Source organism: Tachypleus tridentatus, chromosome 11, assembly GCF_004210375.1.
Source record: "Tachypleus tridentatus isolate NWPU-2018 chromosome 11, ASM421037v1, whole genome shotgun sequence".
Classification (NCBI taxonomy): domain Eukaryota; kingdom Metazoa; phylum Arthropoda; class Merostomata; order Xiphosura; family Limulidae; genus Tachypleus; species Tachypleus tridentatus.
The window spans coordinates 90,307,606-90,328,133 of record NC_134835.1 but is presented as its reverse complement, the minus strand read 5'-3'; the positions used below and the strand labels follow the sequence as shown (position 1 = coordinate 90,328,133).

The following is a 20,528-nucleotide window of genomic DNA, read 5'->3' as shown; positions in this document are numbered from 1 at the left end:
TAGGGTAAATCATTATATTATACACTAAATGTGATAGTTGTCCAATTTAAAGTTTTATATCATTATGAGAGGCGTGAGAGAGACATAAGATTTCTTTCCTTAATTTCACATGGCTTGACTTTCTCATAAAAGAAAATCCCTTTGAGATTTGACCAACCTTGTAACCACCATGTAAAATGTAAAATAATCTAAATAACATTTTTTTCTTTCTAGACTGACTGCAGATTTTAACTCAAAATTACATTTACTTAAACCAAATACTTTATTGTTTGTAACGTTTTATATATTTTTTCTTCGTAATTTTATTATTTTATTGTCCATTTGAACCTGTATAACTAAATCACTCGGCGAGTGCTCAAATGAGGTAACCTTATTAAATTACATATTTCATGGGCTTGTGTATGGGCTTCAAGCGTTCAGTGCCAGTTCTCGGTGAAATTTCAGCCTTAAACTTTTACAATCACACTTCTTGTACACTAAATATTTTTATTTATTTAAAAATGCTCGTAAGAACATAGAATAATAACAAGCAACAAGTTAACAATACCCTAAGACTATTATAATTTAACTAGCTTTATGACTATTGCATAAGTGCCTTAAAATTTCATTAGATACTCTATCTGAACAGTTAAACAGAAAGGTTCCAACTAAGAAAAATACATGTTTTAAACCACGGAGAAAAAGTATGAATTGAATATAAATTAGTTGAGGTGGAACGTCAAAATTATGTCCATGAGGGTCGCGGGTTCGAATCCCCGTCACACCAAACATGCTCGCCCTTTCAGCCGTGAGGGGGTTATAATGTGACGGTCAATCCCACTATTCGTTGGTAAAAGAGTAGCCCAAAAGTTGGCGGTGGGTGGTGATGACTAGCTGCCTTCCCTCTAGTCTTACACTACTAAATTAGGGACGGCTAGCGCAGATAGCCCTCGAGTAGCTTTGCGCGAAATTCCAAAAACAAACAAAACATTATAACAGTGTAAGTCCGCAGTTTATTTAATTAAAATGTATGGTAAAAATATAATTGTAATAAATCTCAAATGTGTGTTTCTTATTCGTTGTTAAGCTCAAAGCTAGACAATGAGCTATCTGTGCAATGTCCATTACGAGTATCAAAACCCGATTTTAGCGTTATAAGCCTTCACGCATGCTGCTGAGATACCAGGAGGGCTTCGAAGTATGCGCGTTTAATTGTTTTGAAAATACATATGGTCGTATGTATTAATAAGGCATATATAAAAATTGTATAAATAAGTACAAAACACTTTTGACACGTAGGAATGTCCCCAAGTGGGACAACGATATGTCGGTGTACTTACAACGCCAAAATCTAGGTTTTGTTTCCCTGCGACGGACATAACATATAACCCAAAGTGGCTTTGCCCTAAAACAAACATATAAGAAAAAATAGTTGAACGCGTGATTGAAATAAGCATTTAAAAACTTACAAAATTACTGAAAAAATATTAGGAAATAAACACTTACAAAAAATGTATTTTTTTGGTCCTTTATGCTACTTACCTTAAATGTTACCGGTAAAAGTAGCAGCCACACAAGTGAAAAAGAAAAAAATATTTAACAAAAACATCACCATTTGTTTACAATAAAATGTGCAGATTGTGGTGATCTAACTTGCAAATTTATTTACAACTTATGTCCTTCTCTTAGAACCTTCAAGTGGCACATCGAACATTGGTATGTCTGCTGACTCACATCGCTAGAAACCCGGTTTCGATACTCGTAGTATAAGTTGATCGATACCTTTTGGGTCCAGAATATAGCACCAATGAATTTGTTTTTTTCACCATACAGTATACGCCAAATGAAGCATCATCTGAGAGTACACGATAAAAAAAGTCTGTGACAAATGACTTCTACATTTCTCAGGCAACAGTGCATGTCATAATCAAGAAGGATATCGGAAATTGCGACACAAGTCACGTGTTCATAAGTTGTTTTCATAACATATCCATTCAGTTGTTACATTCTTTAAGCAATTGGAGAATGAAACAGGTTTTTCATACTTTTTCTTATTAAGACATGCTGCTCAAGTTGGAAGAAGCAGCACTTGTTGATTTCCTACAATCAGCTGAGGAAATGAGAGCTTGTCAATCGTTCTTCTCCTTCACTTGATGAACCGTAGAAAGTCTGAATGGAGGAATAGCGTATTTGAGCAAAACAACTTAGTGACGGAGCCTTTTGCAATGGAAACTAAACGTCAAGGCCATTATCAAAATGCACTGTCGTCACATAGACCATGAGTGTACTGTAACGACACTGGAAAACTCCAAAATTACCTTAATATAACCTACTCAACCTCTGTACTGCAATGAACCAAATTCCGATTATGTTACCACGTTATAGACAGTCTTCGCATAACAAGAAACTTCTTTCTTTTCATAGGATCTATTAGAGAGTAGCGTATCGTTCCTGAAACAAAAAGACCTGGAATAATTTCTGAATTTATAAATAATAGCTCTACTGGTTCATCAGACGCTGGTGGCATGTTTGAAGTTGGTTCAACTAAAATGAAGATATGAAAGTATGAGATGAATAGAAATAAAGTGATTCTTCAATGGATTGAGCGAATAAATATAAATAGTTAAATAAACTTTGAAATTAAATAAACACAAACTAAATTATATAAACAATACGTTTAATACAATATAAAAAACTAAAAAATATATGTTAAGTTGTCAGAAGAAAGCCCGCCAGTAAAAAAAAACCCAAAAAACATATATATTAATCGATACACCCAGGATTTATGGCGGATTTCTTTCGGACAACAGAAAGTCCAACTACCTGAAACATAGACTTGACATTTGAGCATATTTTGTTTGTTTATTCGTGTTACTTTTCAGGGAACAGAATCCATTATTTCTGGCAGATTGATGGAAACAAGTGATTCGCGAGAAATGTGGTCTATAATAGTCGGTTTCTTCTCATTAACTAATGTTCTGTTTTAAACTATATTAACTTTTCATACGAGTGGTGTTGGAAATGTTTTTATTAAATAAAGGAGTAGAAAATGCGTTGTATGGAGGGGGGAAGGTGATTTTTTTCTATGGTAATATCTTACATTTAATAAAACTACATATTACAAAGAAAAATAAAACAAACAAAAATATTGAGGCAATAGATCATTATAACGTAGAACATTCAAAATATTTAGTAAATTGAAATAGTTTATTAATTTGAAATGCTATCGTGACATCAGGTAACTTATAAGGAAAAAGGGGCAAAAATAATAATTTACATGTTTATATATGTAAGTTTGATTGTTTGTTTGTTTTTCTTTAATTTCGCACAAAGCTACTCGAGGGTTATCTGTGCTAGCCGTCCCTAATTTAGCAGTGTAAGACTAGAGGGAAGGCAGCTAATAATCATCACCCACCGCCAATTATTGGGCTACTCTTTTACCAACGAATAGTGGGATTGACCGTCACATTATAACGCCCCCACGGCTGAAAGGGCGAGCATGTTTGGCGCGACGGGGATGCGAACTCGCGACCCTCGGATTACGAGTCGCACGCCTTAACACGCTTGGCCATGCCGGGACTATCGTAAGTTTGAAGCTAACCTTAACTGGTCCAACAAAATCAAAATAAAACACTAGATGTATGTAAATACTCCTAAAATTTGTGCCCCCTCCCCGTGGCTCAGCGGTATGTCTGCGGACTTATAACGCTAAAAACCGGGTTTCGTTACCCGTGGTGGGCAGAACACAGATAGCCCATTGTGTAGCTTTGTGCTTAATTCAAAACAACAACCTAAAATTTATTCTTCTGTTAGCTAAACATAAAACCATCTGTTGGAAATTTAATTACAGTAATTTGGCTTCATTACTTCTCACTAAAAATTATTAGGAAACAATAAACCAAAGTACGCTTAGTAACTTTAAACATATTTCTAACTCTCTCGTTCTCTCATCAAACAAGCACGAATTAAAAGACACGGCATAATTAAATACATGTCGAGGACACATATATATATATATATATAACCGTTGAAAATTTTTGTTTTTTTGTTTTTTGGAATTTCGCACAAAGCTACTCAAGGGCTATCTGTGCTAGCCGTCCCTAATTTAGCAGTGTAAGACTAAAGGGAAAGCAGCTAGTCATCACCACCCACCGCCAACTCTTGGGCTACTCTTTTACCAACGAATAGGGGGATTGACCGTCACATTATAACGCCCCCACGGCTGGGAGGGCGAGCATGTTTGGCGCGACGCGGGCGCGAACCCGCGACCCGCGGATTACGAGTCGCACGCCTTACGCGCTAGGCCATGCCGGGCCTGCCGTTGAAAATCCACTGCACTTCCGAAGATGTTAAATTATCAAGCGGCAGAATACAACTTCTTTAAGCTTAAACCTTTGTACTCTCAGCTTCGGTTTGTATTTTAGTGAACACTCCTGAAGAAGTTGTAAATAAAAACGTTGAGTGTCTAATTAAATAAAAACAATATTTGATGTTATGCGGTCGTTTGATTCTATTATTAATATTTTTTTCTCTACAATATTTAAAATTCTACTATCTTCTCAAAATAATTTGCCACTATACAATTTCCTAAAACATCTTTGTGTATCATACTCATTTAATTAGAACAAAAATCATTAACTGAATACGCAATTCAAAATTATATGCCAAATGTTTTTAAAGCTCTCTACATGTTCAGTAAACCAATCACAGACGACTCGCAGACTGCGATTCATTGCCTCAAAAAACATGTCCTACACTTTGAGTTTTTGGATTTGCCATGAGGTTGATGGTAAAATCTCAATATTCGATCAGGCAAGAGTTTTGTTTGTTTTGGAATTTCGCACAAAGCTACTCGAGGGCTATCTGTGCTAGCCGTCTCTTATTTAGCAGTGTAAGACTAGAGGGAAGGCTGCTAGTCATCACCACCCACCGCCAACTCTTGGGCTACTCTTTTACCAACGAAAAGTGGGATTGACCGTCACATTATAACGCCCCCACGGCTGGGAGAGCGAGCATGTTTGGTGTGACGGGGATTCGAACCCGCGACCCTCGGATTACAAGTCGCGCTCCTTACGCGCTTGGCCATGCCGGGCCGAGGCAAGAGAAAAAGAAGTCCGCGAGTTTTTAGTAGTCACTGTTGACTATCTGCCTTCACTCTAGTTTATCATTTCCTAATTATGGATGGCTAAGCATAGGTTTTTGTGTAGCTTTATGCGAGAATTATAAAAGAAATAGCCAATTTAGAAATAGGGAATGTTATGAGTCAATATTCCTTATGTAACCTGGCGCAAAATTATTAAATAAGCAACGCTTATGGTTTCCATTTTACTGTTCTTTTACTTGAGAAACAGATTTATTTGCATATAACCTGTAAATATGAAACTGGCACACACACACACCCAAAACCTCTATAGAAATTTACTTTTAGAATAATGGTCAAATTCTTATAGTCTGTTTAGAATTTCGCGCAAAGCTGCTTGAAGGCTCCAAGCGCTAGTCGTCCCTAATTTAGCAGTGATAAAATAGAGGGAAAAAAGCTGGTCTTTTATAAACAAATAGTGAAGCTATGACCGTGACAATATTCGCCTCCACGGATGAAAGGGTAAACGTGTTCGGTGACAGGAATTCGAGCCCACGATAGGCAGTTGCGAGTCGAGCACCCTGAACAAAATATTTATAAACATACGTGGGCATCTGAAAACGCTTCATCCTCTATGGTCTTCCTGGGAATGTTTCCTATATATGCTTATTTAAAGCACATTGTTTATTGGAATTGTGTCGTATCTAAAAGCTGTTTTGTAAGCAACTTTCATTTAGGGATAGGAGAACAACATTTTTTGTTACTGTTTCGTAGTTTAAAATCAGTATCATAATGAAGCTTCACATTTTAAAGGTCAAATTAAAGAAATGCTTGCGAGCAAGAGGTATTTGGACACAAATAAAACCAGGTCAGTGTTGTGTATCATTCGGAATTGTTCGGGTAATTCCGGTATCCTGCTCTGAATCCGATTAGTTGTTCCATGCGGCCCGTTGCGATTGTGAAATTAATTTCCTGCGTGCTGCCGTGTACATTATTGTCTCGTTTTGCCTGGAAATTCTAAGGTAAATTTTGTCTGTTGAAACTAGGCGCAGTCCTATAATTCTAACTTCTAATTTTGATTTTAGAAAGTCAATTATTCATGAAACTTAAACTATGTACGTAACTCCCGTAACCTGAAATACGCTTTCAGTGTAAGTTCAATCGTTTGAATTTACGACAACGCTGAGTTAGTAGGTGTAACTTAGCTCATAAGCCTGAAGCTTATGTTAATATTTGATATTGGGGAAAGAAAATCTTGTCTCTTTCTACAAAATCCAACTCTACAGAAAATTTTATTCTAAACTGTGTTTAGCAGTGGTAGTTAAAGTCAATTATTTGTACTGATTAAAAGAGCCTAAGAATTGGCGGTGGGTGCTGATGACAAGCTACTACCTTCCTTGTAGTCTCTCAGTTCATGATCTACATTTACCGTTTCTTGCATGTAGGTTTGAAATCTAAATATCCAATTTAATATAAATACAAGCGATGCTGGTTTAAGTTTTTCTTCAAGATTGATATTAGGTGTTTAACTATAATCAGTAATGTCGAGAAACCCACTTGTTGAGAAATATATATGCAAAAACGGCTCGTTTGGGTTGAGAAAATATTTTACATATAAGAGCGAATAACGTTTCGACCTTCTTCGGTCATCGTCAGGTTCTATGACTTTTGCTTAGTGACAAAAGTATAACCTAATATTGTTGCTAGTGTATGTACTGAAAGTCATCGTCAGGTTCTATGACCCAAGAAGGTTGAAACGTTGTTCGCTCTTATATGTAAAATATTTTCTCAACCCAGACGAGCCGTTTTTGCATATAAATAGGTGTTTAACTGTTTGAGATATTAAAGTAAAACGTTTGTGAGTCATTTGATATTGTTCATTCTTGAATTGGAAATTTTAGTTCAAGAACCAGTTACAAATAGGAGAAACCATCATTATACACTTGTGGTATGTTGTGAATGATTTTATCTATAATTTACACATGTGGAACAATCTCATTCCAAGGCCTTTCCTTTATTAGTAGTAATTAGTAGACTTGCAGTCTAATGAATATATTATATTTTTGAGAAAAATTACACCTCCTTTTATAATAATAGGAAATCATTATAATATTGTGCAGCACATGAGATGTTTAAATACAATGAGAAATTTCTAATTGCACTACCAGCATATAGACCAAAAATGAGGGAGAAGTACTACCATAGTATACCCTAACCTCACGTTTTATATCGAACTGAAATAAATAAATTCTGCTAAACAAACTTGACCAACAAAGAGGCATAAAACTGCTGTCGAGGCAGCTAAACATCGGTAAATTCCTTTGTGAACCAATCAAAATTAAGATCACTCATGAAATTGATAATAATTGGTAAAAATCAGTTATATTAGGAATTCTAATAAATAGAAAAGCCAGTGCATTTTGGGAACATTATGCTCAAACAGTGGCTTTTATGTCATGTTGCTTAGTGACAAAAGTATAACCTAATATTGTTGCTAGTGTATGTACTGAAAGTGTGAAATGAAATGTATGGGCAATAAAACAGGAAAAAGTATTTGTTGATTTAAAGAGGTTTTTTTTTATTATTATTAAAAACTGATAATATAAGAGAAAATAGCTTATAGCATAATTCAGAAATGATTTCAATAAGCTGAATTACTGTTTTCACTGTCACAATACAATTTATACACTTGGCTCTAGGCTAGGTAGTCTCATGGTATATCTTTACTTGAGACTCCAACATTCACTACACTTATAAGGTTTCATGACACCCTTCTTCATGGCTCATTACTAAAATCATAATGGACAGAGAGTAATTCAACTGTTTAGTTGGATAAATGCAGTTTGATTTTTATGATGCCTCATATTTCAAGAAACCAAGTGTAGTGTGACAAACACTGGTTGTTATATAGTTTAGGTAAAATAATTTACGATTGAAGTTTAGAAATTCAGAAAAGAAAGTAAAATCAAGATTCTTCAGTTTAGAATGTAAATACTATTGGATTAGCTTAAACTATCATTTTATTATTATCACCAAATTTTTACTCTTGAAATCATTACAAGAAATATACATAATAATGGTTTTATTATAAATGCAGAAGAGCATCATGGCTTACCTGATAAAAAAAAAGAAAATATTTCCCTTGAGAGTCATTGTTTATGTTCACAAAGAAGCCATTTTCAAACAGTTAACAGTAACACTGTGACAACTCAAGTAAAAAAAATCAACCTGTTAGGAACCTAGGGTTCTTTGACAAATGAGATAAGTACAATTTATCTGGGATATCTTCTTCCAATCATTATCAATAATTCATAAAATTTTAAGGCAGTAAGACCTTTTTGAGTTATACTAACCATTATGATCTGATTTTTTCCTTTTTGTAAAATGAAAGTAAATGTTTAAAGCACTCATACCAAGGTTTCTGGTATAAAATTTTTTGAAGAAAAGGTTACAGGTCATTTGGGCCACAAAGCTCAACAGTAGACAGTACAAATGGAATATGAGATGATATATATAGTAAATTTAATTTTTGACAACATTATTATATCTAAATGATACTGTTCACAAACTCTATTATTATGTATATTTCATGATCATGAAAAAAAAAGGCTTTATGTTTGTTGTTTTTCAATTGACTTGCAACCATTTCATCACTGTAGTTTTGCAGCAACACATTTCATTCCTCATATGAAAGATATTCGGTTATTTTCTAATGTGCCTTTTCCGAGAAATAATGTTATTGTTACTATAGCATTACAGCCTGTAGAGTTTAATTATTATTTCTTCAAATTCTTTACTAAAAAGTTGTTCACAACAAATTAGTAGAAGAAAAACTAGTGTTAAATATCTGTTTCAATATTGAAAGAATGTGATTAGAAAATAATGCATCCATTTAAAACTATTTAGATATAAAAATTTTCTCAACTTTTAAGGAAACCAGGTTTGGTTTAATAGATCAAGCTGGCTGTAAAGAAGTATGGAGGTGAAAACATTGAAGAAACTGTCTATTCCAGAGGCTCATGAATGTATCTACACACCCTGTTATTGGTAAGGTACAACAGAATATGGACTGTAGGTGTTAAACAAACAAAAAGAGCTCATGTTGCTATTTTTCAGGTGTTAAAATGGAAATTATATATTTAAATTGGCTTAAATAAACCTGCTGTTATGATTGTTTTTTTTAAACTTGCATGATGTCAGATTGAATGCTGCAAGAATGAATGTTTTTCATCACTCTTGTTTGTATGGTTTCTTTGAGACAGTTATTGTTTATATAGATTCCAGCTATAGAAATGTTTCTCATTTATTTTTTGTTGTATGTCTCCTAAATCTTTTGAATTATTTATATTTTTGTGTTTAGAACACCAATTTTATAAGCTATTGCTAAGAAGGAAAATGTCTGTTTTTAACCATTTTGTTTTTAAAAGTTTTTAATCCTGCATCTGTTTAACATTTAGAGCTTTGATAAAATGTTTTCTTGCACTTTCCTCTATGCATGATAGAAAAAAAAGTTTTCAGAGCTTGAAGTATTAGGGTAATTAGTTGAAGCCTTGTTGAGCAAGACTTTCAAATTTTTCTATAACTTTACATTATATGTTTTCCAAATCTCCATAATAATTGTGCAATAGATAAGAAAAGCACCAAACTTAGCAAACTTTTCAAACAATGCATTTTGAACATTTTCAGACATGGATGCATCTGAAATTACTTCTGCATTTCCACTCTCTTGAGTTTCAAAATAGTCATTGCTTAAGATCACACTAACTACCCTGTAGACCTATGGCCCACATTTACAGGGCCACTATAATGCAAATTTAATGCTTGAACTACTGTTTCCAATACGGTACTTCTGTTCTCTCACAAAATTAGCCTTCTCGTTTATTGCTGCCCCCTATATGCAAACATTTTATTAATGTGTGCTACAAGCCTTCCCCTACTGGAATTAAATGATTCCAGCATGTATTTCTTGTAAATCATCATGCATCATCTCTCCACCAGCAGGAGCATCATATATGCACATGTTATATGCAACTCCCTCTACCAAACTATCAGTTCTTGTTTGGCAGTACTTGTATTTGGATGTTTTTTTTGTCATTTTTTACTGTTTCGTGTTTGTATGTAATATACTCGCAAAAGTTATAACTTACAGATTTTCTGGAGTTTGTAATTTGTCTTCATTTATGGCAGCTTATTCCAGTCAACCATTTGAAGCTGATGTTACCACTTTGGGAATCATGCCTACAACTAACATTATCTCACAGGTTACAGGTGCTGGTGACCTGATGTGGGTTTTTATCAGTATGCATATCCTCTGGGAGATTAAGTGTTAAAAAAGTTTGGCCTCTTTCTGTTGTCCTCACCCACTTTGTAGATGCCAGTCCTGTTTGCTTGGACGGATATATTGATAGCCTTTATCCACCACTAGATGTCATGTGTTTAGTTCATCATTTCCATTGTGTAGTGTCCATTTTATCTTCTTTTTACACATTTATAATGGCTTTTATTCACTTTTTATTATGGACAGTTTATGCCTTATTTCCTTGGGAGTTTGATTGTCTACTGTCTGGATTTTTCATTGGACCTCACCTCTTGCTTCATGGTCTACTATTTATCATACAGTCCACTGACTTTAGAGTGGTAAGACATTTTACAAATTTATTGCTAATATTATTATCTGTAATATACACTTGTAATATACAAGCACAGATATTAATGTGGACAAAGCCAGAAAGAGATTATTTGTGAAGAGTAAATCTGTAGAATGAATTCCACTAACAACAATTATTATGGTGAAGCATATCAAGAGGGCAGTCTATCAGGATGGTAACATCTAGGGTCAAATACTGCTTCCACAATCTGTGCTTGCTTCTCTGACGAGCTAGGGATGGACATTACAAGTCTCATTGGACAACACTCTCTGTGGCCTCCAAACTGTTATGAGTTGGTCTTGTGTGAATGCAAGAAACGATGTAACCAACTTTACACTTGTAAGAAGACCATCTTTCACTGCAAAAATTGTTGTTTATGTGAACAAGAATGATCCAGGAACAACAAAACACCCCCCGCTAGTACAGCTGTATGTCTACAGATTTACAGCACTAAAATCAGGGGTTTGATTCCCCTCCGTGGCCTCAGCAGATAGCCTGATGTGGCTTTGCTCTAAGGTAACAAACAAGGAACAATGAATGACACTCTTATGAGTGATGGTGGCACATACCATTGACTAAATTGAAATTGTGTCTTAACTGGTATTATAAAACTGTATGGCAAGTAATGTTGCTAATTTTGCAATTATAAGGGTTCAGTGAATAAATATATAAATATATTAGTACCACTAATGTAACTTGGTTGAATAAAAATGACATTTTTCTGAAATAATCTTTATACAAGAATCAAAATTTAAATCTGGATTTATAATAATACAGTCAAACATCGATATAAGGCGCTAGTTGGGGTTCAAAAAATCGACCACGGTGTATCTGATTGCGCCTTATACCGATTTGATTATATATTTTTTTTACCCTCGGGGTGAGCGATAATGCAAAATTTACGCGTTTTGTAGTGAAATAAAGAAAAACAAACAAAACTACTTACACCAATGATATAGCATTTTTTTTTTTATTTATTAAACTCAATTTTAAGACTGAAATTAAATGTAAAAAGCAGAATTCTAAAGAAATTTATCGAATTCATTACTTTGATGTGGGCTGATATTCTAAAAGTAGTTCCGTCAGAGCAATCATGTGATCGTTTTTACGATTAGACGCTGATTAAAATTAGTTCAATTTTAAAAGTTAATACATATAGTAATTAATTTTGATAATTTATTTACTAATTATTAAAATCTAAGTACAAACTGAAGTCAAATAATTACCAGATAAAAAAATGTCATGGCAAAGTTTAAAATACTAATTCAGTACTGAAACAAAACGGATTTTCAAAAAAATTTAATAACAATAAAATATAGTAAGCACATAAAACAAGTTGAAATGCACAAATTTATAGTTACTCAGTAGTCTTCTTTCTTTCAAAAGCCTCCAAAAGTGTCTGTTGTCTTCCTCCTTGGTTACGCATCCTCTTCGCAGTCCTCATTAGGTAGTATCTTGCAAATTCCTAGATTGTGGTGTTCTGCCCAATATAGAAGTTGTTCTGTGTACTGTACTGCCTGAGTTGAGGTGATGCAATTCCTGAGTTCTTCTGGAATGGGGTCATCTTCTTCTTCTTCATCTGGAGTGGTAAAATCTGTGGGTGCTGCCGCTGGGTTCTCTATTGCTTTCTGGATCTCTTCATCTGTGAGGGGTGGCTGGATAACTGGTGCTACTTCGTCAATCTCGGCCCACTGCTTCACAAGGGTTGTCAAGGGGAGTCCATCCTGGTAGTCTACAAACTTCCTTTCTGCCTCTGCTACTTCTTCTGCTGTAAATCCATGGAAAATGTCATCTTTTTCTTCTATTGGTTCTGGTTGTGGTTCTGGTGCTGCTTCTTTGAGTCCTTTATTCCAACAATTGATGATGGTGCTCTGGCTTATCTTGTTCCATGCTATGCTGCTCATGTAGATGGCGTCCTTGATGGTCATCTTCTTCAAGAACTCTGGTACGTTGCTGATATCATCGACTATGGCCTTGACCAGTTGAGCTCTGTATTCTCTCTTGAAGCTGGCGATGATCCCTTGGTCAAGTGGTTGAATCTTGCTGGTGGTGTTTTTGGGTAAGTAGAGTACGGTAATCTTTCCATCTCTGCTAAGACCCCATCGCGCCCAACTGATTATCGCGCTTTATCGATGCGTTTTATATCGATGTTTACCTGTAATTATTACTACTAAAATATTTATTATTATTAACAATAACAGAATGCCTTTTTTATATACAAATGTGTAACCACAAATTGAAATATGAACAAATCATATAATTTATGTTCATATGGACATAGGTATAATTTCAAGTATTTTCTGTTTATTTTCCTAATATATGTTTACATGTGTGCCAAATTTGGTTCTTTTATTAATAAATTTACAGTTGTTTTGTAATTCCTTTGTACTATAATGACACGCTTCCCCTCACAGACATACATAGAGAAAGAGCAACAGTATCCATGAAGATGTAGATGTGGAAGTCTTCCCTTTTGACATTTCTATGTATACGAAATGAGTGTTGTTGAAATTAGACTTCGAAGATGCAGTTATTTGGTTCATCTACCTACTTCCAAGTACATATCAATGCATGCTAGAGAGTTAAACTGAGTATAGGTGTGATTAGAATAAATGGTTAAATATAGTCAAATTTTCTTTAATATTTTTATTTTTTGATATGTAGTGTAGTATGTTACTGCTTAAAAGTGTTTATGCTTGTTAAACCTGCATAAGTTAAAGAACATACAAGCAGTAAAACATTTTCAGATTGTATCACATCCAGAGACAGCCTACAAAAAATATTGTTTAGTTTTAAACTTTAGAAAGCACAGTTTTTGTTTTTTAAAATTCATAATTTGTTGTCATAACTTTAGGGACACTTTTTATACTTAAATGTATATGATTGTACTGGAATCAACAGCAATATTAAATTAACATGGACATGTAATTCTAATGAGGTTAATAATGTTGTAATTTATTTGCAGTTTTATAATGCAGATTATTGAAGTTTGAAAATGGTCATTCATTTTTTGTTTTTAACTATTACTATTAAAATAGGGAACTTTGCTTTTATTTGTCTTTTTTTATATTTGAATATAATTACTCAGTAACACCATAATTTTATGGCAACATCATTATATTTTTGTACTGAATGGCTAACAGCCAGTTAATGGACTTTGCTTTTCCACTTACAGTGAAGAAAATGTTTGGAAACTCTGTGAGTTTGTGGCAAAAGAACAGCCTGAACTTATCAAATATTGCAATGTTGTTTTCATATCAAATGAAAACCAAACAGTAAGTACCCAGAGAAGCTTTTTTTTTTGGGGGGGAGATGTAATACTAGATCTGTTTATTTTGTATAGTATTTAAATGCAATATTTTGAGTTTTCAAAGAGGTTCAAAATGTACAATTATGATAGAAAGTGTTTGTACCCCTGCATCGTGAGTAGTTTTTCCTCATAACTTAAAAAGAATCAGGATTAGGATAATGAAAGTATAGTGTATTATAAATATTATACTAACATACATCTACATAACTTGCTATGTAAATTGAATGACAAATAAACTGTTTATAAACAAATAACCAAACATAGGAGGGGCAGAAAATGTTTGTGCATCTACTTTAATGGTCAGTTGTGTAGCCTTTCAGGTTCATTACTTGGCACAATCTCTCCTCATAGCCCTCCATAATCGTTTGACAGTACTCGACTAGGATTTTCTTCCATTCTTCTTTACAGAAGGCCTCCAATTCTTGCAAGTTTTTGAATGTCGCTGATGAACCCTAGTCTTCAACTCATGCCAAACATTTTCAATTGAGTTAAGATTGGGTGACTGAGATGGCCACTCCAGAATGTTTATATGGTTCCTCTGCAACCAGGATTGCACATATTTCGATGTGTGCTTAGCGTCATTGTTGTGCTGAAAGATCCAACGACGCCCAAGCCGCAAGTTCTGAGCATCATTCTTGATATAAGTGTCTAATATATCAACATATTCTTCTTTTTTCATGATTCCGTTGATGTGGTGAAGGCTGCTTACACCAGAAGAGCTGTAGGGATGGTGTTCTTTGGAAGATTTTGTTCCCCCTTCTGTAACTGTAACTGTAGAAGTGCTTACTTCAACCCCAGTTTCTGTATGTCATTACGTGTTAAACGAGGGTTCCTACTAACTTCTCTGAGAACCTTCCTCTTGGTTCTCTCTGGAATTTTGGTGTGGCGTCCGGAATGAGGGAGGTTAGCAGTTGATCCTGTAAGCTTAAACTTGTCAATTATGCTTTGAATAGTAGATTTTGGCATATTAAGTTGTGTAACAATACCAGAAAAAGACACATAAGATTTGTGTTTTACAATAATTCAGTTTTTTAAATCACTGGACTGTTGTTATCTATTTACCATGATGACCAAGCAGATAATGACGGAGACAGCACTAAATTGCCGGAAGTACATTTTTTTGCTGACTAAATTCCAATAATTATGAACCCAGTGTCTAGTTCTGGAATGGTATAATGTAGTTTATTTGCCAAACTTAACAAATATTTTTATGGTAATATCAATTTTTTTATACATTTTGAACTGTGCGAACACTTTTTGCTCCTCCTATTTTTGGTTATTTGCTTATAAACAGTTTATTTGTCAATTAATTTATATAAGAATTTATGTAGATGTGTACTAATATAATATTTATAATATATTATATGTCTATTAGCCTAATCATGATACTTTTTCAGTTATGAGCAAAACACTACTCAGGACACGGGTACGAACACTTTCTGTTATAACTGTAGTGCTCAATGTATTGTTTCAATAGCTTTTTTCAGAATTTATTACCAAAGGATGTGGAAAAATATTCAGATATTTAATAGATTGAATTCTCTGGTATTTTTATATTTTGTTTTTTTTGTAAGAAACTAATATTTTGTTTTGTTATACACCTTACTTAAAGTTGTTTGTGTGTATACCTATGTATATTTTATACTGTAAAGAATAAATTTAAAAATTAATTATACATACTATAAAAGTGATTAAGGGAAGGGGGGACAAATGGGTGCAATTGCCTTGGGCTCCACAAGTAAAATAAAAAATTGGATGTTTTGCTGAATAACATATATTTGCAGCTGTCGCAATGACAATACTAATTTCAGTTTTTGTATTAAATTACTATTTTGAAATTTTCATTAATATATTCTTACAGCTTCTTCTTTCATATATTTAACAATTAAACTTGTTGTCATTATACAGTAAAACCTGTCTAAGGTGGAATCACACAGGACCAAGTAAAATTTCCAGCTTACGCAGGTTTTCCAGCTTAGACAGTAAACATGCATTTCCTTATTTATGTATAATATTTGAGTGGAACGTTATACTTGCTAGACTCATGGGAAGTAAGACGTTTGCGAATAAAGTTATTATATTGTTTATGCTATATTTATTAGAATAAGAACAGAAACAGACATTCAAAATGTACATAAGTACACAATATCTTAATCAAATTTATTCGAAGAAAGTGTCCAATTTCAACTGTTTTGTTTCTTTAATGGGCTTCCTCATGTAGTTAAAAGAGAATGCCAATTTTATGGCCTTTTCATGAAGTTCATTTTCCCCCTTCATTTTTGCATACAATTTGATAGCGATGAAGTAGGAATCTCTATTTCCTCACTATCTTTTCCATTTTGTTCATCTTCTGAATATCTTACACTGTTTACACCTTGTGATTCTATTATAGATTTTAGATCAGTTTCATCATTTTATGTTAGAACATTCTTGTCAATGTTCACAAAACTTTCCACGTTTACAGAATCATCTGCATTAATCTTCTCCATCAGAGTTTGGATTTCACTGGAATTGTCATAACAAACAACTTCCCCACAATCTCGGCCATTATCAAGAATAAATCCACAGTTTTAAAAGCACTTTATTATGCATTCATCTTTTATGCATTTGATTAAATGACTTAAAAATGCAATTGCATCTAACATGTCAATTTTCATGGTCATTTCAGATGCTCTCTTACAGTCATCCATGTTTGCAATAATATGCTGAAGCATCAATTTTCTGTATTTCAATTTTATACACTATATAATTTGATTATCTAGTGGCTGTAGAACTGATGTTTTATATGGAGGTAGAAAGACTAAACAAACATTTGAAAGTTAAACTTTTGGGTGACAAGTTAAAGTAGAGTATTCCTATTTTTCGTTCCATTCTTTTGCTTAATTTGTTCGATATAGTACTTGTCATCCATGTTTTATTATTCGCTTTCCATTCCATAGGAAATTGATTTTTCCTTAAGTTTTTGACATTGCACAGATTTTCACACTTACCTCTATTACCTATGGTAAATTTTCCCTAAACTGTAAAATTAGGGAAGATAGGATTTTTTTTTTTGTGAGAATTATTTAAAGAGTAGAATTTTGCACTTAAAAGACAAATATATTTCTACAAATCATGAATCTAATTTAACTGCAAAAATGATGGCAGAAAAAAAAAACATGAAATATTTAACCAGTACTTACTGTAACAAAATGTCCAAGAATTTATTAATATTTAAATGAATAATTAATTAAAATAATTTATTATTAATTAAATAAGAAATTAATATTTAATCAAAAACATTTTTTCCACCTTCTCAGGTTCTAATCCTATTCATTGATAGATGAGGTAGGTGAAATATAGTTTTCAGGTTCTGCCATATAGAGGGCTTTTTATAAGAGAAATCTTAAGATAATGCTGCAAAATTTTCAAATTTCCAGCTTGTATTGGTTTCCACCTGATGCAATTTCCAGCTTAGACAGGTTTTACTGTATTATAATCACTATTTTGTACATTATCTACCCAATGCTTATGTTCATGTATTGCTCAAACTGTAGTTAATAAATAGTTTTTAATTATATTTATCTTATTTATGAAGTTTATTCTGAAGGCCATCTAAACAATTTGACCCTGAACAGTGTATAAGTATTTCTTAGCTAATACATAGTATTAATGCAAAACCATTTCATTATTGGGGTGATCATCAGGATCCAGCAGTGATCTTTTAGAATTTTATGTACAGAAATCTTTGGTATGTCTTTACTAATTATATGGATATAAACATTTTGCACTTTCAAATTATATATATATTTTGTAATTTTTATGGAATGTGTAATCAAGAACAAAATAGTTCATCATTAATTTTCAAAATAATTTTCAACTTTTGAAATATCTGAAACATTTTACCTGTAACAATTTGAGAACTTCATGCTTGGATAAACTTCTAAGTTTTATTTTATTGCTAATTCATTAAAAATGCTATTTATAAGAAGCAAATGATGGAAAAATAAGGCTTGTTTACAAACTTAAAACAAATTTGAAAATAGTCTCAAAAATCAGGAAAAGTAGAAAAATAGGCTAGTAGCTAGCAGTCTTCTCATGTATTCTTTGATTAATTAATAACAAAAAGTTTCCTATTATTTTCCCAAGCAATGAGGACAGAGTTAGTTTCAAGTGAATACAACTGTGGAAAGCTGCCGTTTACTGATTATGAATGTACTTCTTTAATCCATTAATATCGCGTAAGAATTAAAGAAAGAGGTTTGAAGTTAAATGATAATGAAATACTTTATCATTTTGCTCTTTTTAAGTGTTACATAATGTATACACAAATTTCTGTATTTTTTAACAGGTACCATTGTGGAATCAGCGGGCTGGAAGTGCAGATGATTTAACTGTCTGGGTAAGAAAATGTTTAAAATGTAAACTAAATGATATTCCTTATTAGTTTTATAAATAAATATAATTCTAAGTCTCTGAATGTCACTTAAGTATAGTAATATGTAATTTTGCATAAATTTGTGTGTTCCATCTGTAACTGTCATTTTTAAGCAAACCTTGCACATTTTGGATAGGATCGGGAACTTATTGAAATTTTCTAATTATTTAATTGTTGGGCTTAAAAATTTAAGCATTTAATTAATTATTCATTCCCACATAAAACTGGATGAATAGAATAATCAAATTTAATGTGAAAAGTGTGTCTATAGTTTGTTGTAATTTATTCTAAACAAAGGAGTAGTAGTTACTGTGGGCATCATTTTCTGCACATATGAGTTTTTATGAGTTACATTAAAAATTTAGTTAAACTACTTTTTATGGCATATAAATAAACTTGACATGTAATGTAGCTTGACAAATAATGTATCTAATAGTCCAAATGTTAATACTCTGTAGGATTTAAGCCCTTAATTTTATAAATTAACATCTCCTATTATGAGAATTGTGACCTTTGTTCTCTAGGTATTCTTTCTTCTCTGTCTATTTACTATTTCTCTGAGAAGTATGAAATTTAACATAAATAACTCCTTACAATGTTGTAAATGCTCAAGCAAAGTATAATATTTGTAGCCTATAATTTATTTAGTTGCAGAGACATAAAATAGAAAATCAGATTCTTCTTGCCACACTCACCAAGAAATTATCGATAGTTTTTTCTGACATTTAATACTATATTATTTATAACCAATAGAAGCCTGCAGTTTTTATCTATCAAAGTATGTATTACATTATGTTGTTTTCCATATATAGTATTGTATATTTTGCTTCCAGTTCCAACTTTATTTCCATAGGAAACCCATTAACAAGTATATTTGAATTTTTTGGCTCTTATTGCATAGCTAGAAAGCCAGAAAACTGTGATAGGTATGCAGCATTATCTACTTCTTTCCATAATAGTATTTTGTATTCTTTGGTGCAGTAGTACCTGTAATATAAGAAAAGGAGGGTTAAGTTTCATTCACATTCAACAGCAAAAAAAAATAACTAAAAAGACCTGGGTAAGTACTATATTTCTTTTTTTTCATGTGTATTCTTTGTTTATTATTAAAAAGAGACTAAAGTATAAAAATTAGAATCTTTTTATGTTAAATTAGCTGAAAATAATAATAAATGTTTATGAGGTATGCTTGTGAGCAACCTTTGAGTAGTTTGTACCTTACATAATTTAGTAATGTAACATGAACTACACATTTGTCAAGTGATTTTTAATTTGTGTAGTGGGAGTATCAGTTACACATAAACAATAAAACAACAACAGTTTGAAGTAGTAGAGTATGTATACTGTAACAAGTTTAAAGCTATGTAGGATAAATGTTAGAATTTGAAGTCATTTTGTAAAGGAAAAAGGTTAATTTATATTTTGTATTTTATTATAGTGGTTATGAGGTTGGCTCACCTCATATAGCATTAGGACAGAAAAATAACAGATAAAATATGATGAAAGTTTATTGAAAAAAAAAATTGAAATTTATTTAGGTTTTAAAGATTATGCAAATAAAATTTGAAAATTTTCAGATGAAGAAAGATTTTTTATCTTTATGTGAATGCTATGTTATGCTCAAAAATAGTTTAGGAAAAAACAGTATCTAAGCACCTGTAATGACTGGTTAGAAATAACACCATAATGTTCTTACTTTTGATACTGTTTCTTAGTTCCTGTGCTGAGAAAATGAATAAACAAAAACAAAACTTAAAGTTTTCTTTAACATAAACTGTTTAAAAAAATTTGTAATTGTTAAATCCAATTTAACTTTAGGCTATTAAGATTTTCAAAGTATTTTTAAAGTTAATAAAGTCAAAATAAAGTATCTGCGCAATCAAAAATATGAAAAAATTCAGTTAAATCCTTTTAAAATATTCATATGTAAGATTTAGATGGAAAATGTTAAAATGGACCTCAGAAATACCATGTTGAATGATTGATATATGTATTTTTAAAGGTTTACAGTTAGCTATCTTTTATGCAAGAAGTATAGACATTGAGTAGTGATAACCCTCAATAAAACTGTTAGGTGCAATTACAAAAGTAACA

At 32.5% G+C, this 20,528-nt stretch overlaps 1 protein-coding gene across 3 annotated transcripts in view; it reads left to right on the top strand.

Moving 5' to 3' along the window:
• The first annotated feature begins 5,742 nt into the window (after positions 1-5,742).
• The window catches only part of tun (N-terminal glutamine amidase tungus), a 34,843-nt gene continuing 20,057 nt past the window's right edge, over positions 5,743-20,528 (top strand). Inside the window, exons 1-4 of one of the 3 annotated variants that reach the window (XM_076468530.1) lie at positions 5,743-6,081; positions 8,992-9,106; positions 13,883-13,982; positions 18,348-18,398. In XM_076468530.1, the coding sequence (XP_076324645.1) occupies positions 9,036-9,106; positions 13,883-13,982; positions 18,348-18,398 (222 nt within the window). In that variant the 5' untranslated portion in view covers positions 5,743-6,081; positions 8,992-9,035. Of the gene's footprint in view, positions 6,082-8,991; positions 9,107-13,121; positions 13,265-13,882; positions 13,983-18,347; positions 18,399-20,528 lie in introns of those variants that run through there. The other 2 variants (XM_076468531.1, XM_076468532.1) reach the window with 2 other exon arrangements.